The sequence below is a fragment of the Puma concolor genome, chromosome A1 (genome assembly GCF_028749965.1).
Source record: "Puma concolor isolate L17-30 chromosome A1, mPumCon1.1.hap2, whole genome shotgun sequence".
Taxonomy (NCBI): domain Eukaryota; kingdom Metazoa; phylum Chordata; class Mammalia; order Carnivora; family Felidae; genus Puma; species Puma concolor.
The window spans coordinates 191689447-191716561 of NC_141667.1; the positions used below are offsets into that span (position 1 = coordinate 191689447).

The 27115-nt window shown below is 38.8% G+C and overlaps 1 protein-coding gene across 21 annotated transcripts in view; it reads right to left on the minus strand.

Moving 5' to 3' along the window:
• LMO7 (LIM domain 7) overlaps positions 1-27115 on the minus strand; it is a 198447-nt gene that overhangs the window by 11460 nt on the left and 159872 nt on the right. For 9 of the 21 annotated variants that reach the window (XM_086710178.1, XM_086710175.1, XM_086710220.1 and 6 more), the window contains 15 exons: positions 25111-25253; positions 23353-23785; positions 21317-21628; positions 12651-12765; positions 11352-11513; positions 10386-10573; positions 9365-9425; positions 7141-7197; positions 6953-6994; positions 5216-5241; positions 4830-4934; positions 3940-4032; positions 3197-3534; positions 2283-2348; positions 163-215 (listed from right to left, as the gene is read on the minus strand). In XM_086710178.1, coding sequence (XP_086566304.1) covers positions 163-215; positions 2283-2348; positions 3197-3534; positions 3940-4032; positions 4830-4934; positions 5216-5241; positions 6953-6994; positions 7141-7197; positions 9365-9425; positions 10386-10573; positions 11352-11513; positions 12651-12765; positions 21317-21628; positions 23353-23785; positions 25111-25253 — 2194 coding nt within the window. The remainder of the gene's footprint in view (positions 1-162; positions 216-2282; positions 2349-3196; positions 3535-3939; positions 4033-4829; positions 4935-5215; positions 5242-6952; positions 6995-7140; positions 7198-9364; positions 9426-10385; positions 10574-11351; positions 11514-12650; positions 12766-21316; positions 21629-23352; positions 23786-25110; positions 25254-27115) is intronic. The other 12 variants (XM_086710247.1, XM_086710229.1, XM_086710212.1 and 9 more) reach the window with 7 other exon arrangements.

The window sequence follows — 27115 nt, forward strand, 5'->3', positions numbered from 1 at the left end:
GATAGTTTTGTTTTTATACACAAATGCTAAAAATACTTGGTATTTTAATTATGTAATCTTAATGAATCTGAAATATATTGACTTTAAAAATACCGATCATAGCGTGTGATAGCATAAACAAGCAACTGTGCTGAGGAATTTGGGGGGAAAATTCACATTTACCATTTTTATTTGTAGGGTAATCATCCAGTTCAGTAGTGGATCTGGATTTATTCCTACAACACAAAACACAACATGTTACAGACGTCTCGTTAGGAACATCTTTTTTACATTTGTGATGTAAGAACACCAAAAAGATTGCTTTTTAAAGCAGTTGATTTATTTCCTATGTCTGTTGAGAGCAACATTAATTTTCATACTAAGGAATTTTTCATGTTGTACAAGGTAGCAGAAAACAGCGATGTCTCTAAATGAGAAAACAGCTTGATGCTTGAAGCAGATATAAATGTGAAGATCCTCTCCAGTTTGTAGGATGATTAAGCCTATGATTTTTGACCAATCTGTGTACTTTGATTCTCTTCCAGATCTCGATCTCACAGGCTATACCAGACATCTGTCATCAGATTACCTAACATCATACTGTCCCCCACTTCCTTCATGCTGCCCAAGGGTCAAGAAGTTGACTTTTTGGGCACTAGGGTACTTACTCCGAAACAGCCACTGACCAATGCTATCTTGGCAGTGCAAAGAGGTATTCACCCGTGCTGGCATAGGGAATCTAGGAAGTTACCTGACTTTGTAATGGCAACATTTAGGTTTCTGTATCAACCCATGCTGTTCTCATTCTCACTCTTTAAGCATAAGAACTCCAAATGATAGTGGTAATAATGAATAATATATGTTATCATACATACACATAACGTATGCATAGAGCATACATGTGCATATATACAACATATAATAATGTGTAGGACATAATAATGTATCACAGCTGTTAGCAACTTTCATGATGGTTTCATCTGTATTAACATAGAAAATACTTTTATTACGAGGTGTCCAGCCACACCTCTTAATGCCTCTCAGCCCATGCTGCATCATAAATGCCTAGCAGTGTTTTATACTTCCAGGAGTTACTGATTTTGCCTCTGCAATCTAATTATTTTCTCAAGGTAATAAGCCACATAAATAAAGATTATTTAAATATATAAGTAAATGCATATCTTTAAAAAAGAGAGATACACATTTTAATGATCCACAATTACCCAGAAACCTTCACTATAAATAAGGTCATCCATCGCTAAAACATTTTCTAGCTTCATGTCAGCCCATTACTACCTATATATTAATGTTCCCTATCGACTTGGAGTCCTACTCAGTCATCCTCATTGCCCATAGAGATGACTCTTTCCATATATCTAAGGCAAACTTCCTAAAGAAGAAATGTCAGCTCTGAAAACACAAATTAATGGTCATACACTGGGTATTTATAGACAGAGTTCTATCCAGAAGTCCTTAATGGTTTCAGAACTGCAAAGCATTTTAAAGTTACTTTCAAACATTAAATTTAACATTTCAGGGAATTTTAAGACATATATAACATTTACTGGAATTGACTGGTAGTTCTAATCAGCCTAAGAGAAGGCCGCAATTCTCATTTCAGATGTCCACACATGACTTTGAGTAAGCTTAGGCCATTGCTTGTAACCTCTTTACAACAAAAATTAAGGTAGATTGCCGAAGATGAACACACTTCTACCCAGCGTCCATTCCCCTGGCATTGTGGCTCCTCCTACACGGAAAGAGGTAGAGTTTTTCTCTCTTCTGTGAACTTGGGCTGGCCTGTGACTTTAGGTAATGGAATGTGGCAGAAGTGTTGGCGGGCTCGTTCAGAACCTAGACTGCAAGGAGCCTTGTATGCTTCTTCGCTTCCCTCTCTCTGCTCAGCCACCACGTACGTAAGACTGCACTGGCTTGCTGGGTCTTGAAAGACACATGGCCTAGTTGTCCTCACCATCCCAGCTGACAGTCAGCCAACTCCCCAAAGCAGAGCTGCCTAGTAAACCAGTAGCAGATGTATGAGGAGCCCAATCAATTAGGAGAACTGCCAATTAGAATCAGCCCCAAAATACCCACAAAACCATGTTAAATCACTAAGTTTAGGGGTAGCTGGTTACACAGCAAAAGCTAGTCCGTACAAAGATCAACCAGCAAGATCTTTGTATCCACCCCCCCACACACACACAGAAAAAGTTAAAGTAGTCCTACAAAACATCTAGGCAAGCCCTCAAATATTCATTTAAACCAATTATTCCAACCATATTACAATGAGATGTCCTACATACCTGTCACTAGGAAGCAACCCTGGGGATTTTTCCTCTCTCTTTGGTAGATCATAGGAATCAATTGGCCTAAAAAGATAGAGGAGTTTACGGTAAAACTATCAGACTTCAATGCCTTTCCTGAGCTTGAGGAATTGATACCAAAACAACGTTATTCTAGCCTCTTTATGAGACGGCCTCTGGATTAAAAACGAAACACAAGTATTTCAATCAAGCACTGCAGAAAGCAGAACTACTAATAGCATATTTTGCAATTTATTCATCCCACAGATGTATACCTGCTACTGTTCTAGGGCTGGGCTAGAGAAGCCAACAAAACAAAGAAATATTAAATGTAATTCTTATGTTTCAGTGGGCAGGAAGGCCACAAACACTTAACATAAAGCATGGTATGTCGGGAAAAGGGGTGGGGAAAAGACACATATTTTAGATGAGGTATTCCGGAAAGTCTGAGAAGGTGACATTTAAGCAGAGACTTAAAGAAAATGAGTAAGACAAACAAATATGTGAGGGAAGACGTCTCCAAGCACAGGGACTGAGAAATGCAGAAGTCCTGGGGCAGGATGCATCGGAGAGTTTCAAGAAAGGAAAAGGAGGCCAGTGTGTCTGGAACAGACAGAGTGAGGGGAAGAGTAGTAGGAAGCTAGGTAGACCACAGGGTCAAGACCCAGCTCGTGCAAGCCTTCTAGGTTACTACGAGGACTTGGGTGGTCTAACACAATAGAGAGCCATCTGAATAGATGTAAGCAGGGAAGTAAGGTGACAGGATCAGGTATACAATGTAAAGGGTTTCCACTGGGCTGCCTGTGTAGAGAATGGATGGTAGGGATCAACATAGTGCCTCTGGAGTGGGGAACGGATACAACCAAGCCAAGCCAATTTAAAATATGACAGTGCCCTTCGGCTGTGGGACAAACCTTCTATACTGGTATATTCTGACTGAAGTTTCCCTCTCTCTCTCTGCCTGGTGCTTGCGCTCCTGGGCCTCTGCCGGATGCCTCTTCTGCTCCTGCCCTTCCTGATACTGTGGCTCCTCCGGTGTCCTCTCCTTCTCGAGAGTTAGTTGCTCCTGCAGCTTCTTTCTCTGGTCCTCGTCCACACCCTCCTTTTGCTGCTGGCTCCTCTCCTCTTCTCCTGCTCGGGTTCCTTCCCGGTCGGAGGACTTGGACCCCTCACCCCAGGTGGCTTCCCAGCTGGCAACGGCAGGCTCCCGTGCAGTCAGAGAAATGCTGTTTGAGTTCAGGACCATCAGTTCCTAGGTGACCAGGGAGAACAAGAAACCTGTCCAAATCTGTGTCTTTCTATGATGTCATAAAGACAGATCTATAGTCAGTTTTAGAGACTTTATAGCAGTTGGCCTGGAATTCCACTTGGAATGATGGTAAAAGTTTCACTGCCAACAAAGCCACACATGGGTGACAGAGACAGAAGAAAACAAAGATGCAGTTAGAGTTGATTAACACAATTATTTAATGATACTCTAGAGAAACTAAGAGAAAGGTTGAAACATCAAAGCAAAATTCTGACAAATCAAAGCTCACTGTATTTTCCAAAGAGCTTGTGTTAAGTGAATATGTGGCCAAAGCCAGGTGAAATATAGTATCTTCCGTTTTTCAGCTAATTTCACCAAGACAGAGAACACAACATACTCCAACACTACCTCATTCAAGTACTTGTAATTCTCTCTCTCAGCTTCCTGCTTAGCCCTTTGCCACTCTTCCCTGAGTTTCTCCTGCTCACGTTGATATTTTTCCTATAAGAAGAGACAGCATGTTAGTTAATTAGTTACTTGACAGGTTAATGATGTTAAACAGAATCTGTTTAACTAGCATTTTTTTCTAGCTCTACCATTCATCTCAATCTTTAAAGGCAGTGATATTATTTTAACCAATAGGACTTCCATCCCTAAAGTACAAAATAGCTTATTACATTGGGGTGTCTGGATGGCTCAGTTGGGTAAGCGTCTGACTCTAGATTTTGGCTCAGCTCATGATCTCATGGTTTGTGGGATCGAGCCCCACGTCGGGCTCTGCGCTGACAGCATGGATTCTACTCGGGATTCTCCCTCTGTCTCTCTCTCTCCCCTTGAAATAAATAAACTTAAACAAATAGCTTATATCAAATTAAAACACAGTCTGAGGGAAGGGTAGATAATCAGAATTGAATCTATAGCCACCCTCTACCACAGCTGTAATTGATTAGAGCCCCTTGCTAGCAAGGGGGCTGGATTTCTCTGCAACAGAATAAGCACACAGCGTAAAGGGTGTTAAGTCCTTACAACCCATACACTTCCCACATGTAAGAATTCCACAAAACTGTAGTGCCTTATTCTAAAACATACACAGGTAAATAATTATTTAAAAAGAAGGCTGGGAAAGTTTCAAAATAGAAATGTAATTAACACAAGATGGGCTACCTATCAAAAGATTTGTTAATTATGAGGTTATTAGCTTTTAACGTTTTTTTTTTTTTGTTTTTTTTTTTTTAATTTGCTTCACGATGCTGGTTGACAGGGACCAGTTCCTGGGAGCCCATATATTTCTGCTCTACCTGCAGAAGGCGGTCCTGCTCCTTCTGCCACCGCTCCTGCCGCTTCCGCTCCTCCTCTTGATCCCATGCCCAGCGACTCGGGGCACTGAGGGTTGGAACTGGAAGCTAACCAGTCAGAAGAGAAGATGTGCAAACAAGGAAGAACATGTGACATCATTGAGTCGTCTACTGAAGCACTCTCGCTAACATGAATTATTCATACCACCCTTTGCCTAAGCAGTACCAGAGGAGGCTTGGCTTTTCATCTCAAAATAGGTCTTTCCAACTTGGAAAGACTGCTCCTTGATAAATTCTTATGCAACTGAAAATAAGCGATGCTACTCGGTGCTAATTCAGTCCCACCAAGGTCACCTTATTTATTTCAAAAACAAATGAACACTACTTACATCAGGAACCACAGAATCGGAGCTTCCTGTATTGCAGCATGTGGGAAAGGAAAAAGACAATAAGTTTTTTCATTTCTGTGAAATAATTCTTTTCAGAAAGTTTTACCAGCTGTTTGTATGCCAGTATACTAAGGGACATCAGCGATTTTTTTTAAACCACAGCAGTATCTTAGTTTCTCTCTTTAATTTCATCTGCTTGTTTTTTACCTCCCAAAGTCAAAGTCATTTAAAAAGAGAGAGAGAGAGAGAGAAACTGTGGATACCAAAGGTGAACCCTAGCTCCCGTTTCTAGAGCTGAACTGATGGTGTGTTCTAAAGAGGTTTCGGGGTTCTTTTATGAATAGACTTGGTAGTATCTCATAGCTCAGCCTAATAGGGGGAAAAAAAAAGAATTTCAAGTGTTACAACATCTACAAATCAAAAATTTTACTTGCCACTGTTCAATTACGATGTGACAGCTCCCAATCACATTTTCCAAGTCTCCTTGCTAATAAGCAACTTTCCTTAAATAAGACCCCACAAAAACATGTTCAAGAAATCTTTCCCTTCCCTCTCCTATTACTTGAAGCACAGATATTCAACTTCATGTGTAAGGTTATGGGCCTAGTATCACTCTTTTTATTCGTAGGAGGACTACATAAATGTGGGTCTGTATGTAGGACAAGGATTATAAACAAGTAAGCAAGTTTCATGAAATGCATTATCATACAGTATTTATTTAATTTTCCTGAAACCTCAGCTGTCTGGTAAATTTATTCACTCGCACATTTTTTTTAAGAAAGCTGCTTTGAGACTTAGGAAAAAGTTCTTCCCTAAAATAGCCTGTTGAAGAAAAGTAAGTGAACATTAGAACAGAGCAAGAAAAGGAATTGTTTCAGTTTAGCCAGTTTGGGCTAGGAGTATCACACTGTTTCAATTAAATTACCACAGAAACACAGGAATTTAACAAAAATGTCAAAAACACAAAGGATACTGACACAAATAGACCTTGCACATGCATGGCTGATAAGCTATTCTTATTTATGGTCAAAAAAAGACACCTTAATTTGCCAAAGGAAGGCTAGCAGATCTAAAAAAAAAAAAAAAAAAAAAAAAAAAAATCCATGAGTCCAGGAAGTATACTGTAAGACAAGTGTGTAAAGGATTTTTGATCATCTTAAAAGTAAGAAACAACAACATTTAGACACCAACAGCACACTACTCTCCGTGCCATTGCATCTCAAATGTTGGCTATTACTTTTAAGTTCTTGATAGCATAGCACAGCACAGCTGGAAATGCATTCGTGAGACAGGGCGTTAGACAGACGTGACAGGGGTAAGAAATGCCACACGCATAGCACATAAGGCAGAGCTGCTCAACTACACCAACACAGTGATTCTCAAGATGCACGTTGTTGGAAGTACAACCAAAATTTACATTTGATTTGCTTTAGAATCCACAGAGCACTCCCAGTAACACTCCAGAGCCATCACCCCAATACTAATAAACAACTCTGCTTTTTATTAAGAGCACGGTCCATAATCAAAAATTAGAGTCTTTATAAATGTTCAACAATTGTATGTTGGTGTAATCTAGTAGTATGCAATTCGTAGGAAGCAGTAAGGCGTAAGTGAAGTTCCTCGTTTCTTACTGTCACCCAGTGGAAAGAAATATGTGTGTTTAACAGCATCTCAATCTTTTAATTAGAAAACCAAAAAAAATTCACAGGTATACAAAGACACGCAAAGACCCATTACCACAGAGGTAGACCCATGAACTGTAAGAAAAGCCTGACGACCCTAGGAAAAGAATGGAAATGGGTTATGTTGCTTGGTCATGACAGCCAATTGAAAGGCTCAGTGCCCAGCACCACAGACGACTAGGAAAGAGTGGAGAATGGGAACAAGTCGATGAAAGTGCATGAATTGTTAGTTTGGTAGTTTACCTTGTTCAAAAAATTGTGATCGCCTTTTTAAGTTTTTCAAAGAAATAGGTTCAGATGCTAGTTGAAAAATACAAAAAAAAAAAAAAATCAATACCATGTCATTCATTTTAATCTCTCACCACTGGAAAACATTTGACTAATGTCTGCAGCACTAGTTTCAAAATGACAAAACTGATGGCCATAGAAGATATGGATTATTTCAATGTACAGAGACACATATTTTTAGAAGTCTATATACTACATTCGGATTAGTAGAGGAACTAATTATTTCATTAATAAATTCTAGCAGATAGCATCATAGTTTCACAGAAGCCCCATGCTAGATCACACAGCTTTAGAGAAATGGACATTAATATGTTTTGCTAGGTTAATCAATCCAAAGTCTAGAAGTCCAAGGAGAATTGTTTGCAACTAAGAGTTTTCACAGTATTAAGTAAAAAATGAACTGAAAAATAGTGGGGAGGAAGACAAGAAAATAAATTAATACCCAGAGAAAGACGACATAAAAACAAATGCCCAAATTAAAATATTCTTCTATTTTGCCCTAGTAACATCCACTAACTTGAAGTAAATGGAGTTCAGTCCGGTAAAAAAAAAAAAAAAAAGAGAGAGGATGAAAAGATACATTCTGACTTCTACAGATCTGTTGCAAGGTTATGGCAAATGATTATTACACTTCTGTTTATTCATAAAATGTAAATGAAATTATTACTTGACACTAGTTGGTGCTTACTTCTCTTAACAAACCCCTCAAATGACAGGCCAGCATACAGTGCCAGTCACTAATGACAAGTTCAGTGTCTTATTATCTGTTTGCTCTGCCTGAATAACTGGTAGAATAGGACCTGGGCATCTTGCATTTAACATCATAAATCAAAAATAAGTCAGGTTAGGGGCACCTGGGTGGTTCTGTTGGTTAAGCATCTGATTCCCGATTTCGGCTGAGATCATGATCTCACGGTTCGTGGCATGGAGCCCCGTGTCCATGCAGCGCAGAGCCTACTTGGGATTCTCTCTCCCTTTCTGCCCCTCCCACACTCGTGCTGGCTTGCACGTGTGTGCACGCACCCTCTCTATGTCTCTCAAAATAAATAAACTTAAAAAAAAATGTTAGGTTTGCTTACAAAACTTCTTTGATTAAGAATGCAGTATCAGACAATTAAAACACAGTCACTTGTAACCATCAGAAATTTAACACCAAAATAAGTCATCAATAAAGGGAAATTTGGGGCGCCTGGGTGGCGCAGTCGGTTAAGCGTCCGACTTCAGCCAGGTCACGATCTCGCGGTCCGTGAGTTCGAGCCCCGCGTCAGGCTCTGGGCTGATGGCTCAGAGCCTGGAGCCTGTTTCCGATTCTGTGTCTCCCTCTCTCTCTGCCCCTCCCCCGTTCATGCTCTGTCTCTCTCTGTCCCAAAAATAAATAAACGTTGAAAAAAAAATTAAAAAAAAAAAAAAAATAAAAAATAAAGGGAAATTTACAAACTTGGTTTGGCTTTGACCATTATGAACTGGCAAATGCAGGTGCAAAGCCATCAAACTGCTATGAAGACCCAGCCCGACCAGAGCTTAGCTTCATGGTAAAAGGAGTTTTATCTCCTTTGGGTCTCTCTCTCCCTGCCTATGTGAACCAGATCTTTCTTACTTATTTTGTATGCTTAAGGAATAGCACATAGCATGTGGTGACAATTACTTATGAACAGACAGAAGGAGGAAGAGAGCAGTAACTAACTCCCTAAAACAAGATCTCCCTAGATACTACGCCTGCCTTGTCATTACAAATGGGTACTTTTCGCTAATAACTGTTATTGCCGTTGCTCTACTAAGACTAGCTGCCTATGAACTTGTCCTTTTCACCACAATAAAGGGGAGCAGGAAACTTCATTCATCGTTTCAGATTTAACGAAGATTCCCTCTGCCAACATACCATTGCAAGAAGGCTAATGGCCTCAGGAAACCAGTCTTTCTTATTTGGCTTAGACACACAGGCACTCAAAGCTGCTGGGCATGCTGCCAAAGCGTTGTTTGCAGTTCCTGAACTATTCAAACCCTGGAACTGAATGCCTTTCCACCTGGCTGCAACTGGATCTGCGTGCTAACCTTTTAGTTTCAACTTGCATTGGGATCAGTTTTTCTTTGCCTCTATTCTGGCATTAATTTTTATAATAGCAAAACTTGAATGCTAGCGCTTCTATATTATAAATATAGTTACAATGGTGATGTTTACCTTTTGATTCAAAAGTATTACTTTCATCACGAATTCCATTTATTTCCTTGGATTCAGTATTCTGGAAAGGATAAAATGACAGTTAGCATCTATTTCCTCAACTGGACTTTGGGTTTAAATGATACATATCCCATTGGTGAAAATATCTTAATAAGGTGAGTTTTTCAGGATATTAATGTATTCTTAGAGCCTTTTACATAAATAGAAAAAAATTTTCATTATTCTTTAATATTTGTGGAAGGATTAATGACCATCTATCGATAAGCATGAATGACTTTAAATTCAGTCATTCCTTTTCCAAGAAACATGATATGCCAAATAATTAGTTCACTTAGCTTGTATTTATGACTAAGCAACATAAGCACATAAGATTCTTCAGCATTTAAGCATTTCTTACACAATGTAGCAGGAACTCCTTATTGACTAAAAGAGTATCTTAGATAACAACAACTATATCTAGGGAGTCGATATAAGCATTTATTTGAAATTTTAAATTTAACTGATACTTAGGAAAATGCCTAGACTGTAATTATTTTTCATCAATTAATGTCACTGAATATCTTTTAACCACACATCTAAGTCTAACCAACAAATTCACCTACATAAGAAACTAAATATGCTTCATGAGGTTTTAAAATAAGTACAGTAACTGTGTACAATTTACCTGTAAAGACTAAAGAAAGCATAGACAAATTACAGTGTATAATTTGACATTATTACTACTTCATATCCACAAAGATCTGAGGAATGGGCATAATGATGAAGATTGGTAAGAAATACCCGTAAAACAACAGTACAGGATCTTTTGATTTTACCATTATGTAACTATTATTCTATTAATAGTAATGCCATAGGATTGTCAAAAATACATTTTTACTCTCATTCCTATAAATTATCTTATTCAACTAATGGTTTTTAAAGTAGCATCAAAATGGTTCAAATAAATCCTTTCCCCCACCCACACAGACTTCCTACAGATACTTTGCTCTACACAAATACTCCCACTTCTCAAAATACTTACAGAATGCTGGAGGCTTTCCGAGAAATCAGTCGTTACTGACAGATTTGAAGATTTGTCTGAGTTGTAAATTCCAGAAGTTGTATCAATCCACTTTGTTTCAGGTGAACCTATAATTTTGGTAGCCATACTGGTGAGATTGAGGGTTTTATGCCGTGTAAATGGCAGGGAAGGTTGGTCTCTGCCCCAGTCTGATTGGCACATGGTGATCAAGAAATGAGTACACATAAATGTTGGAGTGGAAAGAACAAAGTTACTGAATGTACATATACAAAATGAACATGTAGAAGACATACAAACAAATCAGGTAGCGTGTGAAAGAAGTCAAGAGTTCCGTGTTTTGACCAACAGATCACCTTCCAAAAACACAAGGGTTAGATGATGTTAATAATGCAAAGACTAGCAAATTTGCTGAATATTTCTGTAAGCCAGGATAGAGTATCATATTTTGATATCATACCTTAACAGGTAGGGGGAGGCTTAATGCCCTTCTCCATCTAACCTCAACAGCTAAGAAACACAATAATAGAATATATACTGAAAGTTCCTTGAGCATGAACAACAGCAACATGACCAATGACCTACCATGTTCTCTCTCATACCAGTTAGTTATGGTGCTGTAGAGAAAGCAAAATCATAGCGTAATTCTTAATACTCAGCATTATTATATGACTCCCAAATGCAGATGCAATTACAATAGCTTCCAGTTAATATTTGCATTCAAAGTCAGTCTAGCATGTAAATCAGTCGATAAATAATGTAAATTCAGTAAATTTGCTAGTGAAAAGTCTTCAGACAGAATAGTCAAGGAAGTATCATTCAAGACTTGTGACAGCATAACCGCAAAACATCTTGAAGCCAAAAAATTTTTAAAAACTGAGGAAGACGTTATTGAAGCAAGCTGTTAGAACCGCTTGCCAAAGACTGGTTCCCGATTTAGAAAGCCAGACGGTGGTAAAACCAACTTACCAGACTTTCCATAGCGCCTGATATCCATTACTAGGTTTCCAGTTTCTTGAGCATTAGCCATGGTCGCCTCCCACTCTTTTGTGTCCTTATATGAAAACTTGGTGTTGTTAACAGCAATAATTTCATCATCTACCTGTAGCTGAGAAAATTCTGCTGGGCTACCTAAATAAAGCAAAATCAATTAAGGAACCAATAATAAAAAATTCTAAGCAAACAAACAACAACAACAACAACAACAAAATCCATGTTCTACCAATTGCTTACTTAAAGAAAAAAAAATGCCTTCTTAATGTCAACTAACCATCTCTTATATTTTTCAGTTAGCGTAGATCCATGAGGTTTTTTTTTACGTTATCAAATATTTGGGTATCCACAATATACAAAGCAGCAAAGGCATTTTTCACTCCACAGTAAGCATCATCATTAACATGCAAAGGAGAAATAAGCTCATCTACTCAATAAAATTTATTACCTTCCTAGGAACAAAGAAAAAATTTTAATTATTTTTAAATTAAAAATGTGAAATATATTGTACTTGAATTGAGCTTCCAAAACCAAATGTACCCTGGAATGGATTTTTTTTTTAAAAAAAGAAAAAGGAAAAGGAAAAAAGCAAGGCCACTTAAAACTGCTTACAATTGCCACTTACCATTATCTAATTAAAGTCTTTTTTAAGAACTTTCTTAAATTGAAAAAAAAAAAAAAAAAACAGTGTTAGCATGCACTTTTATATAGCTAAAACATGTAAGTGAGGAACTCCTCTTAACAACAGTAGCTTTCATTTGAATTTAGGCCTTGTGGTGATATTTTGCTGAAGACTGCCTGGGACTGACTTGATATAACCCCAGATGGGGAAGGACTTTTGTAAAAGTCCTGAAGCATCCTGAGGACACTCCACGGACAACAGATATATTAGGATGCTCAGAAAACATCAATTTATTATACAGCACTTAAATATCCACCACGGACACAGCCAATCATGGAAAGTTCTTTTTGAATTTCCAGTGAGGTGTTGTTTGGTAGCATTTCCAAATATCAAACCTAAAATTTTGACAAATGAATTCTGTAAAGGTCACAAAACTAAGACCCCACAAAACTCAAATTAATTAGGCAAAGAGAAAAAACACTATCAGTCTCAGGGAAGTCTCGGGGAAGAGGATGCACCTCCTGGCTTTACTGCTGCACTTTTCACATGTATTTTCTCCTCCTACAGCAAACACACTAATTTCTGGAGGGGGTTGTGAACAGCATAGGATAACAAGGGGAAGAAAGTTCAGTAGAGCTAAATCAATGATTTACCTGCTTCAATTGACGCAACGAAGATCCCAGAAAACACCCATTTTACTGTAAACCCAAAGTCAAGACCGCTCCCAGGCGTCTGGTGTATGCTGATTCTCATATCACTGAACTGATCCTGAAAACAAATATGAACCAGTGGGATCAGGTGTTGCTGGCACCCGCAAGGAGGAAAGTCTATCCATGAAAGGAGGGAGGCTATATTCAAGGTACACTTGAATTATTTCATGATAGACCAGGAGCATCCATCTTTTTAACTTGGGTTTAGTAAAACCTACATTTATATAAATATCAGTGAGTTAGCTTTTCTGATAAAATAAGGGAAAACTTCACATTAATAGATATTTTTCTTCACACCAATACTTTAAATCAGTTGGACATTAATAAGTCTTGGGCATATGCTCACCATACAACTGGGTTTACTTTATAGACCATTTGTTATTACCCAAATAGGAAAAGAGTAAGAAGATAGACTGTGTGCTGTTTAAGGGTACAAACTGGCAATCAGTAAATGAGCCCTTGAGATGCAATGCACAGAACAGTGAATACAGACAACACTGTATTATGATCAAACTCGCTAAGAGACTATAACTTAATTATTCCAACCACTAAAAAGAAAATTATGTAAGATGATCGAGGTGCTAATTATCACTACAATGGCAATCATATTACAATATATAAATGTGTCAAATTAATATACTAACTATATACCTTAAATGTATACAATGTTACAGATCATATATTTTAATAAAATGGCATTTTTGAAAATACCAAAAAAATTGTTAACCATTTTAAAAATGCCACCGTACTTCTAGAAAAAGTGTCTCTGACATTTAACATAGCTGCATAATTTCAAGGGGTTCATTGACACACAATCAGCTAGCTGTGGGGCGCCTGTGGGACTGACACCACCCCCTAAAGAGTGCCTGAAGCTTTGGCAAGGTGTTGTTTGCCCCACAGCCACGCGAAGATCCAGTGATGAGGGCAGAGCCTCCGCACAGCTGTGGGACATGGAGCGATGGCACCTCAGAGGAACCACAGGTCAGATGCCAAGAGGGCCCCTGCTGAGACACGCTGAGCAACAAGTCACAACCTCCTTGAAGTAACAACAGCCAGTGAGCCCAAGAACGACAGCCTCCCAGACAACAGCCAGCCTCCACCACCATACCCCACGGCAGCAAATTCTCGGGGCCACAGACTCACAGCCATTTCCAAAACAAATGTTTTAAGTTTTAAAATATACAATGTCTGTGAACATTTCAGTTATCTTTCATAATTTATGTGTTTCGTTTTGGGTCAACAGCAGATAAGAATTTTAACTTGCCATTCCCAGACTAGTTTTAGTCTTTGATTCCAAATAATTAAGAACTTAGACTAAAAGAAAAAGTTACTCCTAAAGCCACTTAATTTTCCAGAAAAAAAAAAAAAAAAAACCTACACATTCTCCAGTACAACGTGGCCGTGAAAACCGAACCTAGGGCCAATTGGGCAATTCATAAAGCTTTATGCTGAAGTTTTTCCATCTCTAAAACAAGTTTAAAATCCATGTGAGTATATTCTGAGAAAAACTGATATTATATAAGAATTGAAATAGAAGGCAAGGAAGACACTGAACCAAGAACTTACTACATTCTATGGACACAGAAGTGCTTTAACATTTACTTATCACTTGTTCAACATACACTTACTGTACATCTATTCTGTATAAAGCACAGTGCCTAGTTCTTGGGAAATAAAGATGGATGAGGCATGGTCCTGGCTCTTGAAAAATAATTATTGACTCTTCAAGAGTTAGGTATGGAATTATTTTTTAAAAATCTGTAGCTAATGATATAGAAAAGTCTTCATCAGAAAGCTCGTAAAGCAGTTTAAATACAGGAACCCAGATGTAGGTAGTGAGAACACGTTAATAATCAGCCTGATGAACACCAATCTCCAGAATAAAGCTCTGCTATGAGTAGAAAAAATTACTGGTTAGTTCCACTCCTTAACCGAAACTACCATACACTTACATTAGAGATGACTCAGTGAAAACAAGCGGTCATCACCACACTTAACCGTCCAAAAAAAAATAATAATAATAATTTGACTTACAGCCATCTACAGAATCTATTGCTATAAAAGGGCACAGAGACAAATGATACATTAGATATTCAAGATACTAACTGATGTTTTTTATCTTGAAAAATAAAAGATATGATGGAGTTCAAATAAATAGTCTCAAACTACATAAAAAGAATACTTTGTGGGAGACAGCAAGTGAACATTATCCTTTTCTACCAAAAATAGGATAAAAGAGAATGAGCTGAAGCTAAAGATGAAAGAACCTCACAATTTTATTAGACAAGAAGAACGGTCTCACAAAAGGATATTCTTACCTTGGAAAGAAGCCTCTACCTGAACATATTAAATAAAAGGGCAGATAACCACCTCTCAGAAACAGTTAACAGGGAACAGCCTCACTGCGGCTGCCAGCAGCCTGACAGACTGTAAGTGTGTGGGTCCTTAGGACTATACACAGGCAAAGGAGGAAAGAACCCCGGGAGCAATTACAGGTGTTTTTCTATCAATAACCAGGCGACCTCTGGCCTGTCCCTGACTCTAGCAGGAACTTCTCTCTCATAATGATGTTAATTTGCAAGCTTTTTGTTTTTGCAAAACCCTATTTTCAAATGAAAATCTTATGTAGACCACTTCCCTCCCAAACCAATCCATAAAAGTAGCTATAATTTCAGTTTCAAGCTGTAATTTCAGTGGCATGGCCTGCCCATTATGGCAGTCCCATAGGCATTGCTGTGGAATCCTTGGTCCTTGAATTAGATTAGCAGGGGAACATATCTATAATTATAGTTTAGCATAAACTATTCAGCAGTAATTTCAGTTAGGATTTCTACTTCCCTATTTATCTCTGCAAGACACATGCCATGTGAATATTTCACAAACAGTCCATGCTTTTCATGCTTCAGAAGATGATGATAAGGGAATTATTACTGCTTGAACTAGATAGAACCAGAAATATAAATTCTTGGGGGAAATCTAGATTCTTGATGACTGATAAAGAACCACGTCAAGTGGTTCCAGTTGTCTATGCAGGAAAAGATATGAGTATGGTTATGAACATGTCACCATCTAAAAATAATTTCCCTCAAATTAGATACAATTTAAACAGAAGTATACACTGAAAGCTGAGCTTTTTAGACAACAATATGATGATCTATCTAGAGTAGCAATGACCACATTTAATTTTAGGATATCTGATTAATTAAGAGTTTCCTCTCACCAAAGATGAGAAGTGGTGGAAAATAGGGTCAGTCTTACGTACTAACAGGTCAGAAAGCTATTCTCCCCAATTTTTCTTTTTTTTTTAAAATTTTTTTATTGTTTTTATTATTTATTTTTTTAATATTTTTTTTAACGTTTATTTATTTTTGAGACAGACAGAGAGCATGAACAGGGGAGGGTCAGAGAGAGGGAGACACAGAATCTGAAACAGGGTCCAGGCTCTGGGCTGTCAGCACAGAGCCCGACGCGGGGCTCGAACTCACAGACCGTGAGATCATGACCTGAGCCGAAGTTGGCCGCTCAACCGACTGAGCCACCCAGGCGCCCCTCTCCCCAATTTTTCAATTAGATAAATGTGTTGACTTAAGGGAAGCCTTACTGAAACTGACAAAATTAAAACACTCTATAGTCATAAGTAACAGAGGAAATGTATCAACTTTGATTTTTGTACACATGATTCTTTTGCATCATTTTTTCAGGGTCTGAGTAGGGTGAGAACGTAGGTGGGTGGCCCCAAATCATGGCACCACTCTGGCACCAGAGCCACTCTCCTTTGCCAGAGCCACATCTATACCTACTGGCTCCATTTCTCCATTCCAAGAGGCAGGTGGTGTTTCCAGCTTTATGGCTTTAACTCAACTCATTTCAAGTTTATCTCTTTCCTACCGAATCTGTTCTCGATCCTCCTTCCACCAGGCACTACCACCGATTCCTGCTTTCAGAAACGGTCTTCTCTGTCATCCACTATCCCATTTCCCCCGTCTTGTCCTCCATCTGTCTGGCCGCCTCTCACTTTCACTAGTGTGCTCTTCTGCCTGCTCTCCTACGTTCACTTCTTGTTCTTCCCTAGCCAGTCTCCCATCTTTCTGACTACAAGCTTTCCCGAGTTAACCTCTTTCCCTGCTGTGTCTTCAGCTACTGCCTCAGCCCATGATATCCAAAATTAAATTCACGACCTATTCCTGAACCTACTCTTTTCCACCTCTTGTTTCTCGACTTTGGTCAGTTACATCACAACCTGACCAGATGCCCAAGTTAGCAACACCAGGGGCTCCTCCTCCTTCCCTTCCCACCCCAGCTGCACACAACAGCCCCCACTCTCCACCACACACATGCCTTCATAAAAAGTGCTCCCAAGTCCTCAGTCCATAAATCTATCCTGAATCATCCCATTCTTTCATTGCTCTTCAGGTTACCATCTTAATTTAGAGGGGAGACCACAGCCCAAACTAATGCAGCCAGCTTATCATTGGCTATCCTGCCCCTGCCGTTCTTTCCCTCCATTTTCTACACAGCTACCAGAATTTCAGTCACAGAATATGCCAATTATTATTACTGTATGCCATTTAAAATTGCTGGTAGCTACTTACTACCTATTGGGGAGATTTCAAACTCTACCTTTCAGAAATTCTACATTTCAGATAACCATACAGCTTCCCTCAAAAGCAATTTGAAGAATGACTTCATCTTTATGAAACAGAAGATATTTCAGTCCCTGTTGGCTCTAAAATTCTAGAGATACAACAAAGTTAACATGAGTTAACATTTGGAGACTTAACTTCACATAAGGCAGTTCTCAAATTGGAGCTTCTCATATTTCAAAAAAAATTAGGGTCAGAGAAATTACATTTGTGGCCTAAGCACTTAACCAACCCAAAGCAAGTTATGTAACTTTCAGATCTCAAGTATTTCATCAGTAAAAGTGGGGATAATATCACCTAATTTGCAGTCATTGGGAGGATTAAGTGAAACATTTAAGAGGTACCGAGGTGCATGGCTGCTGTGCCATAATTATTTTCTGTTCCCCATGGAAACAACGTTATATATGTGTATAAATGCTGGTTAAGCAGTTTCCAGATCAACTAAAGAGAATCCTATTTAATGCTCACGTACTTAGCTCTGAAGCCAATAGAACTCAGTCAGCATTCAACTAATGTAGATCCAGGCACTGTGCTAACAGTGATCAGGACAGGCTTCTTCCTGCCCTCCCAGAGAGAAGAGTCTAGCGAAGGTGACAAGTAAGCACAGTGCATGGGAGGCAGCTATGACACGGTCAGCCCTGGATACTACTCTAAAGGGGCACTATCACAGGCTTGCTGATTAAGAAGCAAACATGAAAAAAGCATCCTTCCTTCCAGGTGTATCATCTGGCTTCTGGGTACAACTTTAAAAAATCTGGGGCAGTGGTTCTGAAATGTGGATCTGGGTGGAGTTTGGGAGAAGAGGTCTCTGACAAGAAAGGACAGGAAACAAAACCCTATGGATGACCAATCAAGGGGAAAGTTATCAAAGTGAATCTGGGAGTCACACTCTCTCCCCTTGCTTCAGGGTCACCCTCAGGATTGCCCTGGAAGCCTGGGTCAGAAAAAGAGGCAGGGAAAGAAACAATACCATAAGAGAAGTACAGGAGAAAAGGGAGTGGAGAGGAATGAAATCCCTGCTTGGCAGTGGAGATGGGAAAGAACCTATAAGGACCTAAATTACCTGCTGGACCAAGTTCATACTTCGGTTTGGTGATCAAGGCCTTGACTGCAATTCGAGTCAGTAAATACAAAAATGCCAACTATGTGTAAAGGCTGTGGAGGGTACAAAGAATACCAGTGAAGGAGAAACGGTAAACACTTAGAACAAGGACGAATTCAGCAAATGACACTTTCAAAGGTGAAAAGTTCAATTCCAACTAGGGGAAGAAGAGGTCCTGATTTACAAAGGAAGTGACCCTCCTGGGCTTTGAAAGAACAGGAGGACTTCCCAAGACAAACATGGGTAAAATGAGCATTTTAGAATGTGTGAACAATAAGAACGAATATCTGTGATGTGTTTAAGAAAGCATACTAGGTATTCAAGAAAAAGCAAGTGGTGTGGTATGGCCAGGTCATCTATTTCCAATTCTTTTTTCCACAACATAGTGTGGTGCGGGCGACCTTGAGTCAGATTGCCTGGTTTCAAATCCTGACTCTACCGCTTACTACCCTGTATGGCTTTGGACAAGGAACATGACCACTCCACGCCTCAAATTCCACAACAGCATAACAGGGATACAAGGATCACTGAGGACTAAGAAATAGCTTGAGAAGCCTGTCGGGCACATGGTAAGCACTCAATAAACAGCTGTTACAGCACTATAAAGGGAGTTGGGGACCAGTGTTGAGGGACCACAGCGCTCTCCTGAGTGCTTTGAACTTCACCGAACAGACCACAGAGTGCCACTGGAGGCTTTGCAGCAGAGAAATTACCAAGGGCAGCCTGGCCTCCTGCAAGTCAATCTAACATCAGGCTTGCATAGAATGTACAAATACACGTGACTATTTACAAAATATTTGCACTGATGGCGAAAGGGCCTGAGAATCAGGGTAGTGGAAACAAAGATAGAAAAGAACATCATGGGAGATGCTGGAACAAAGAAATGAAAGGACATTACTAGCGAAAGCATGAGTAAGAAGGAGAAAGAAGCCCTGAAGAACACTTACAAAGCTACCAAAACATCTAGATGTTCACCCACATATTATCTGTGATTTTTCTATTCTCTGAACACCTAGAATTACAGAGTTTGGACAAACATTTGGAAGGGTGTTGCAAACACCTCTGACTTATTAGTCATTGGCTGTCCTATTCCCAAGGCAAGCAAGCTCCTTCTCAGTGACAAGAGCAGGTGACGGTACCCAAGATGCTTTCTTCATAGGGCAAGCAACTCAGAGACAGGTAAGTTACCGTATGACACATACATGTGTTCAAGCGTTCCAACTGCTTTATTTGGGAAAGCCTAATTTTGTTTGGTAGGATACCATTTCAAGCTTGGAGACAAAGGAGCATAAATCCATTAATGATGAAACCTGGATCCATGCCATGTTAATTCAGGTTCCTCTGAACTGCAATAACCTGGAACACACCCCCACACCACACTTAGCCTCTTGTTCTTAATCCCTGGATGTAGCTAGGCAGCTGCCACCCCGAGGGAGTGACTACCCCCTCATGCACAATACATTAATGAGGCTGTTCTGTTTGGTTTGCTATTTGAAAAGGTGAAGGCAAACACGCAAGTCCCAAGTCCGTAAAACAAAAGACACCTTGTTTCTGTTTTTATTATTCACCCACCAGTACCTTATGTTCTCCGAGTATATACCACAGGCGATTGTTCTGATCCACTCAAACTTATGATGCTAATGATATCTTTCCCATTCTTTAAAAATGAAGCAAAAAATTTACAACTCATGATTTTTGTAAGCTGAAGAAATATTTTTAGATCTATGTTTGTAAACATGCATGGGAACAACAAAGACATATGCCTAAATGTTAACAATAACTACCTCTAAATGATGGGACAACCAGTGGCTTTCATCATGTATACTTTCCTGCATTCCCAAATTTTCTCAAGAACAAAGGACTCCAAAATCAAAAGAAGACATAAACTTGTAAAGCTTTTCTGTAGTAAATATACCGGGCCCAATTATTGCACATAGTTATTTCGTTACTATAACTTAAGCCAAGTTATATACTTGATGCTGTGCCTTGGAAAACACATCTATTCCGGTAAAGCACCAGAGAATGTCTGACAAGTCAAAGAATCACACAAACTCCTCCATGCCAAGGGGTTCATACAGCTATCAAACTGTTTAACAAAGGTGTTGTTTTGTTTTTTTAAAGAAAAGCTTTCTGTTCTCTGGACAACCAACAACTTTTAACTTACGTGTAAAACATACTGCATTCATTACCTAGTAATTCTCTTGGTGATTTTAATTAGGAAAAACTATAAATGGCCTCCAGTCATTCTTCATCTGATGGCATATCTTGTTTGGACTCCAAATGTTACAGAACACAACTGTCCTACTGTAACTAAGCCTCAATATTCCCTTTAAGATACAAGAAACGGGACAAAATTGTAGACTTTCTAAATCAGTATTAAGTCACTAGATGGTTTATACAAGGAAAGAAATGCCAAGCCCCTAGAGACCAGCATGTAGCATGTGTACCAATTTCCCCTTGTGGTCAGTTAATTTCCCTGAGAAAAGGCTTTTATTACTCACTTACCTGTTAGGCCTGAATCTATAACCTTCCAAGTGACCCCCACAGCTGAACCAGGGACTGCTGAGTACTAGAAGTATAAGGCAGCAGTTGCTGAAATGAGGAGTAGAGAGTAAAACCAGCCAAACCCTAAAGAGACTCGTCCAGCAAGCCTCGATTCACACACATCATAAGGGTAATCTGGATCCATAAACTCAAAGGTGGAAGAGGCCTCCTCCTTCCCAAGATGTGCTAAAAATAAAATGCAATATTGTTTTCCACATTATCAGCCCAGATAATAATGCCTAGAGGTCAGAAGCATGGTTTGCAGATTGAAATACTTATGTTTCAGAGCAGTGGGTGACGAGGAACCTCCCCAAATTCACCTGTGAGGATCTGGAGACGTCTGTCTGTGGTGAGCTTCCCCCTTCTCCAAGCTCAGACATTAAGTCAGGGACAGATGGTGAAGACAGTGTGGCTTTAGAAGTGGCAGCCTCTTCCTGGGAAAGCGATGAGAAGGAGGGGGTAGGGGAGGGCAGCTGCATCACACCTTCTCCCACCGCTACTCCCTCTCTCTCACTGGACTTGCTGGTAGCAAGCTGGCTCGTGTCAGGTTTGTGCACAGAGGTGCTGACCAAACTGCTCTGAGTTCTCTTCACATATTCGACATCTCCGTTATACTTCCAGCCATCATCCATCTAAAAATAAAACATCATATTAAGCTTGGCCTTGTTAGATTTCTGTTTAAAAAATACATACACTAAATACTTTAAAACTATAAAAGTAACGTACCTCCCACAGCAACCAATGCTAAAAGCTTGGAGCACGTTCTTTCATGCTAACGGATAGACACATGATGTTTTGGGAGGAGGACTTGTTTTTACAAAAGTGTTGATATTAAAACGGACTTCTGAAACTTTCTTTGCTCATTTACATCATTCTGATGGGTTTAATAGATCTCTAGACTACACTTTCTAATTATTGAATGCTGTATAGTAGGGATATCTACAAATTAGTCACTTGATATGTATTTAATGTCGTTTCAAGTTTTCTGTAACCTCCAAAATTATTGCAACAAGTACCTACATATTATTACAATTGGAATATTTATTTTCATAGGTTTCCAAAAGTATACTTGTTGACCAAAAGATATTTTATGTATAATAAATGCAATATTAAAAAACCTAATGTAATATATAAATTATATGTATATATGTGTGTGTATATATATATATATATATATATATATATATATATATATATATCTTCTCAAAAAATTATAGCAGTGCACTCCTAATGTAATGTACAAGAATGGCTGTGTCTCTACACCCTTGCCAACACCAGACGTTTTCAATGTTTTAAATCTTTGTCGGTCTGATGACTGAAAGCTGTACATTTCATTCTTGCTCTAATGAAGTTGAACATGCTTCAATGTGTTTTATGTCATCAGCCATCTGAATTCCTTCTTCCTTAAACTGGCTACTCATTTCCACATGAGTGCTTATCTTTTTTGTGCTTTTCTAGTGCTTATCTTTTCTTACTCATTTGTAGGAGCATGTTAAATCTTACTGATGTTAACCCTACATCTAGAATTCATCTGACTAACATTTTTCTGACTCTATAAATTGTCTTTTGATATGTTAGTAATGAGTCATATATATTTGATTTTTATGCTACCAAATATATCTCTATTTTACTTAATATAATGATTAGGAGTTCCCTGGCTAGTTTATGCAGGTTTTCCTTACCTTAAATATTTCTTTCAAGCTTTTTCTTAGCTTTTAGGATACAATATTGGCAGAAGTAGAAAGAATTTGAACACTGATCTTAAGACACAGAGTTAAAATTAATACATCCACTTTCAGGTATGCATTACTGCTTCATTCTCAGGGCAAACAACTTCATTTTCTATATTCTTAAAAATCCCAATATAAATAGAACCATGAAATACATTTTAATAACCACTTTCAAGCATAGTAAATTCTAATAAAGTGGGTACTCAGAGGAAACTAGAAAGCTGTTCATAAGGCACCTGAAAATATTCAGGTTAAACCATGTGAAATTGCTGTTTTGTAGGTCAAAAAGAACTATTAACATCTTCACATAGTTCAACCTAATACTTTACAAAAGCTGTATTTGAGAAAACATAACACTAAAGAAAGAGCTTATTCATTCTTTAAAATGTTATCAGCCTTACTTTCATTGACTTTAAAGTTTAAAATAGTTCCACAGAGTTGTTATATTTTAAGCATTGAATGTCTTTTGAATCTAAACTGGCTGGAATTGCTTTATACATAAGTTATGTACATTTTATACATCAAGTAAATGGAGCTCAAACTTCTGCATAAGTTTACCAGCACTGTGCTCCTGAGAACAGACTAAATGAATTGGGAACACATTCTTTTTTTTTTTTTTTTTTTACCGTGTAGGATCTTGGGAGTGATGAGATTCCCCTTGCCTGAGAGCCAAAAGGTCTAGGCGTGACCACAGATGTTAACCTGGCTGTATCAGTTTTCTGGTAACTTCTGGGGAGAGAGGCTGAAATTCGAGTCGACTCGGTTTGTGTACTCGGTGAATGCTGAGAAGACAAAGCGTCTGGGTGTTGTTCTTCCATGGGGTTCTGAGAAGAAAGCTGAATTTCAGCTACTGCAGCGTCCTCTCTTTTTGCAAAAGTTGTAGAATCTTGCTTAGGAACTTCTGCAGAATATGTTGTTTCCTTCTCTTCTACTCTTTCACTCTGGTAACTTGCTTCTGACGTGGTCAGTCTAGGGGAAAGCTTTTCTTCATGCAAGATATCATCAGAAGAATGCAACCTCCTTCTTGATACAACTGCAGATGTTTGATTTCGGGATTCCCTTAGCGGAAAGAAGCACACCGTAACCATAAAGTTATGCATTTAGCACAAGGAGGTAGAGACACACGGGTTACTTTGGCAAGAACATAAGACAAAGAATAAAAAGGCTACCGACTGCACACAATAACCAATACAATGGTAATAGAATAAATACACGTGATTTTTTTAGTGCCACACTTAAAAATTTTAAGAACTGGACTTTTTTTTTTAAAGCAGGCTCTCAAATACTTCCAAATACTGGAGAGGGATTTTTTTTTAATTGTAAAGAGTTGTTAATAAGAAAATTAAGATATTTAATAAGGGATTCTTCACAAAGCTTTACCCACAAGTTCATAAATCTTCCCAAATTAGCACACTGTAGACATAACTAACTTACAACCAATCTGAACCTTCCAAAAATGTGGCTTCCTTTACAAGATTATGAGCTTTTTTTTCCCCCTGTACACAATTTTAAACAATTTAGTGAAAATAAAAGATTTCCACAAAGGACTCAGACTTCAGGAAGATCAAGTTAGGATATGATTTCACACGGCTTGAGAGAACTCACATGGACAATTGTTACAGATTAAAGACACCATTCATATTTATAGAGAACTTCATGAAACATCCTCGTCACTCCTGTTTAGTAGGGAATACCTTTCAAACTGCATTACCTTTAAGTGAAAGAAACGGTGTTTACCATTTGCTTCCAGGGCACAAAGGAGTTTTGTTTAATTTTGCCTGACAGCACATTTCCTTTTTGACATTATCCATAAAGCATATTTGCCTTCCCCATGACCTAGAAATATTCCAAGGTTTCTCACAGCAACTGCTCTACAGGAAAGTTTAAATTGGACCTTTATCCTGTCACATTGCAACGCCAAAAATACAGCCCCTCCCATTTACGTTTATATTGTCTTCTTTTAAAATATAATTTTAATTGCACCACTAAAACGTGAAAAGGAACTTCATATTTTACACAATTTGGAAGAGTGGGACCTGGTTTTATTTGGCCACTCCATTCCTAAATTCACTTTAAAAGGAGGAAAAGTAGTTTATTTTCGGCACCAATTATAGCCAACACCATCCAATATCACATGTGAATATACAATGTAAAAATCAGGAAGTAAAGCACACTATATTAAGCGCCCATTTGTTTTGTTAATCCAAGTCACCATTTATTACAGCAATACTTTGCTTTTTCTTTACAGAGCAACATACTGAGACTTGAATGTCTATCTGTTTATGGTTTAATATTGGCATACACCTTCCATCACACTACACTTACATAAAATATGATTTCTAACACTGGTATCTGCAACCATGAGATGGACTCAGCTTTCTTACCTGTCCTGCAGCATTTCCTTAAATGTCTTAGAGCTTCTCTCAGACTTCTCAAGTGCCTGCTTTTCAATTTCTTCCCTCTCTTCTTTTTTCTTCTGCAGATCTGAAGTGTAGCTTTTTCGACGATCTTTCCATTTTGCAAGGTCCTAACAGAAGAAAATCACATCAGCACAGGCATACCTGAATTCATACACACCCTTTCTAGCAGTGGGAGACTGCCAGAGTATCCCATTACATCGCTGAAACTATTCACTCCAACTTGATGCCAAGGTGCCCTAATTTTGCTTTTTATAGCTGGCGTTTCTGTACCAACCTTTATCTCATGTGTCTGTCTAAAAAACCTGACCTAGTAAGATAGACCCCATTACTGTTTCTCCTGCCTCCCTGACCATTTCACAAAGAACGCTAAGTGCTTGTAATTGGGTGCCAGGTCAGAAAGATCAGGAACTGTTTCAAATTTATTCTCATGTCACTCCAATAATCTGTCTGTCATGTGAAATGGCAGATTTCACGACTACAACTGGGACAGAGCTAGGATTGCAATGGTTAAGCATGACTGCACGCTCTTTCATCTAACATACACCCAGCTCAATCCATAAGACCACAAACATGCAGACGCAGAAGATGTGGGTCCCTTCAAGGAACTCTTGGTCTTGAAGGGAAAGAGACTTGTCAATAAAAGTTCAACAGTGAATGTGATGATTGGATTGCACAGGATGGTGGGGGGTTGAAGGAGAGGGAGTGGTCAATTGTACCTGAGGCAGGGGAGGGCAGAGGTTGGAAAGGCTTTCCTGGGGAGGCCAGGCTTGAGTACATGATTTCAAAGCCAGTAAACTCCCCCTACTGACAGGGCAATAAGGAAGACCACACAGGAACAAGTGTATCTGTTTCCCATATTCCCAGGAATAGAAGTCTAACCTAGCTGGCTGACCCCAGGACAATCAACTTAATTTTCCTTTTAAATTAGCCCTAGCAGCCTAAGCTGGTTGTCACAATCAGGAGTTTAAGACATTTTTCTATGTCTCCAAAATAGAGAAATGCCATGTTAAGAATTACTAGTGGCATTTCAGTCCAAACAGAAGCACATACAAGGTCTCAGACTAAACTAAGTTTTCTTTATACCTTTAAGAGTAGACAGGGCCACTCCTGTTTAAAAACAGCCTGAAGCCAATACAAACTACTTCCAAAAAGAACAAAAGCAGTGTACATTTAGTCCTACAAGATAATCAGCATGAATTTTCATCTGACTTGACTTAATGGATAACCCCTCAATAGTTATTTTCATACCCAAACCACCACCATGTATTTTGGCAAAGTGACATTGAATTACTGTTTCTTGATAATTAAATCGAGTTCCCAACTAAAAGAGACACTGGAATTTAGTGTCAGCCAAGGCAGAGGGTTCTTCTTCATTTCATAGACTCTAATCTCTCTGAAAATGAAGATTTACTATCTCTGGCCCTCTTGTTCATTTTAACACTCTGCCCTTCCCATAAAGTTGCCCTCAAATTCTTTTGAGTTTGCTCTGTTTAAATTATCTATTGTGTATTTCTAGACACTCCTTTGGTTTGTAACAATTACCTCTTTCAAAAAAAAGGTCAAGTTTTTTCCTGCAGGAACAAAGCTAAATATTACATCTATATCCATATAAACATCTGGATATAGGTCAGCTCTGTGAAAACATCTGATTTTAATTTTTTTTTTTTCAACGTTTATTTATTTTTGGGACAGAGAGAGACAGAGCACGAACGGGGGAGGGGCAGAGAGAGAGGGAGACACAGAATCGGAAACAGGCTCCAGGCTCCAAGCCATCAGCCCAGAGCCTGACGCGGGGCTCGAACTCACGGACCGCGAGATCGTGACCTGGCTGAAGTCGGACGCTTAACCGACTGCGCCACCCAGGCGCCCCAAAACATCTGATTTTGATTCATATCAGCTACTTTTCCAGCCCAAATAGTACTCCTAGTTACATTTCTTATTTCTCCCCAAATCTCTATTAACTCTCAGA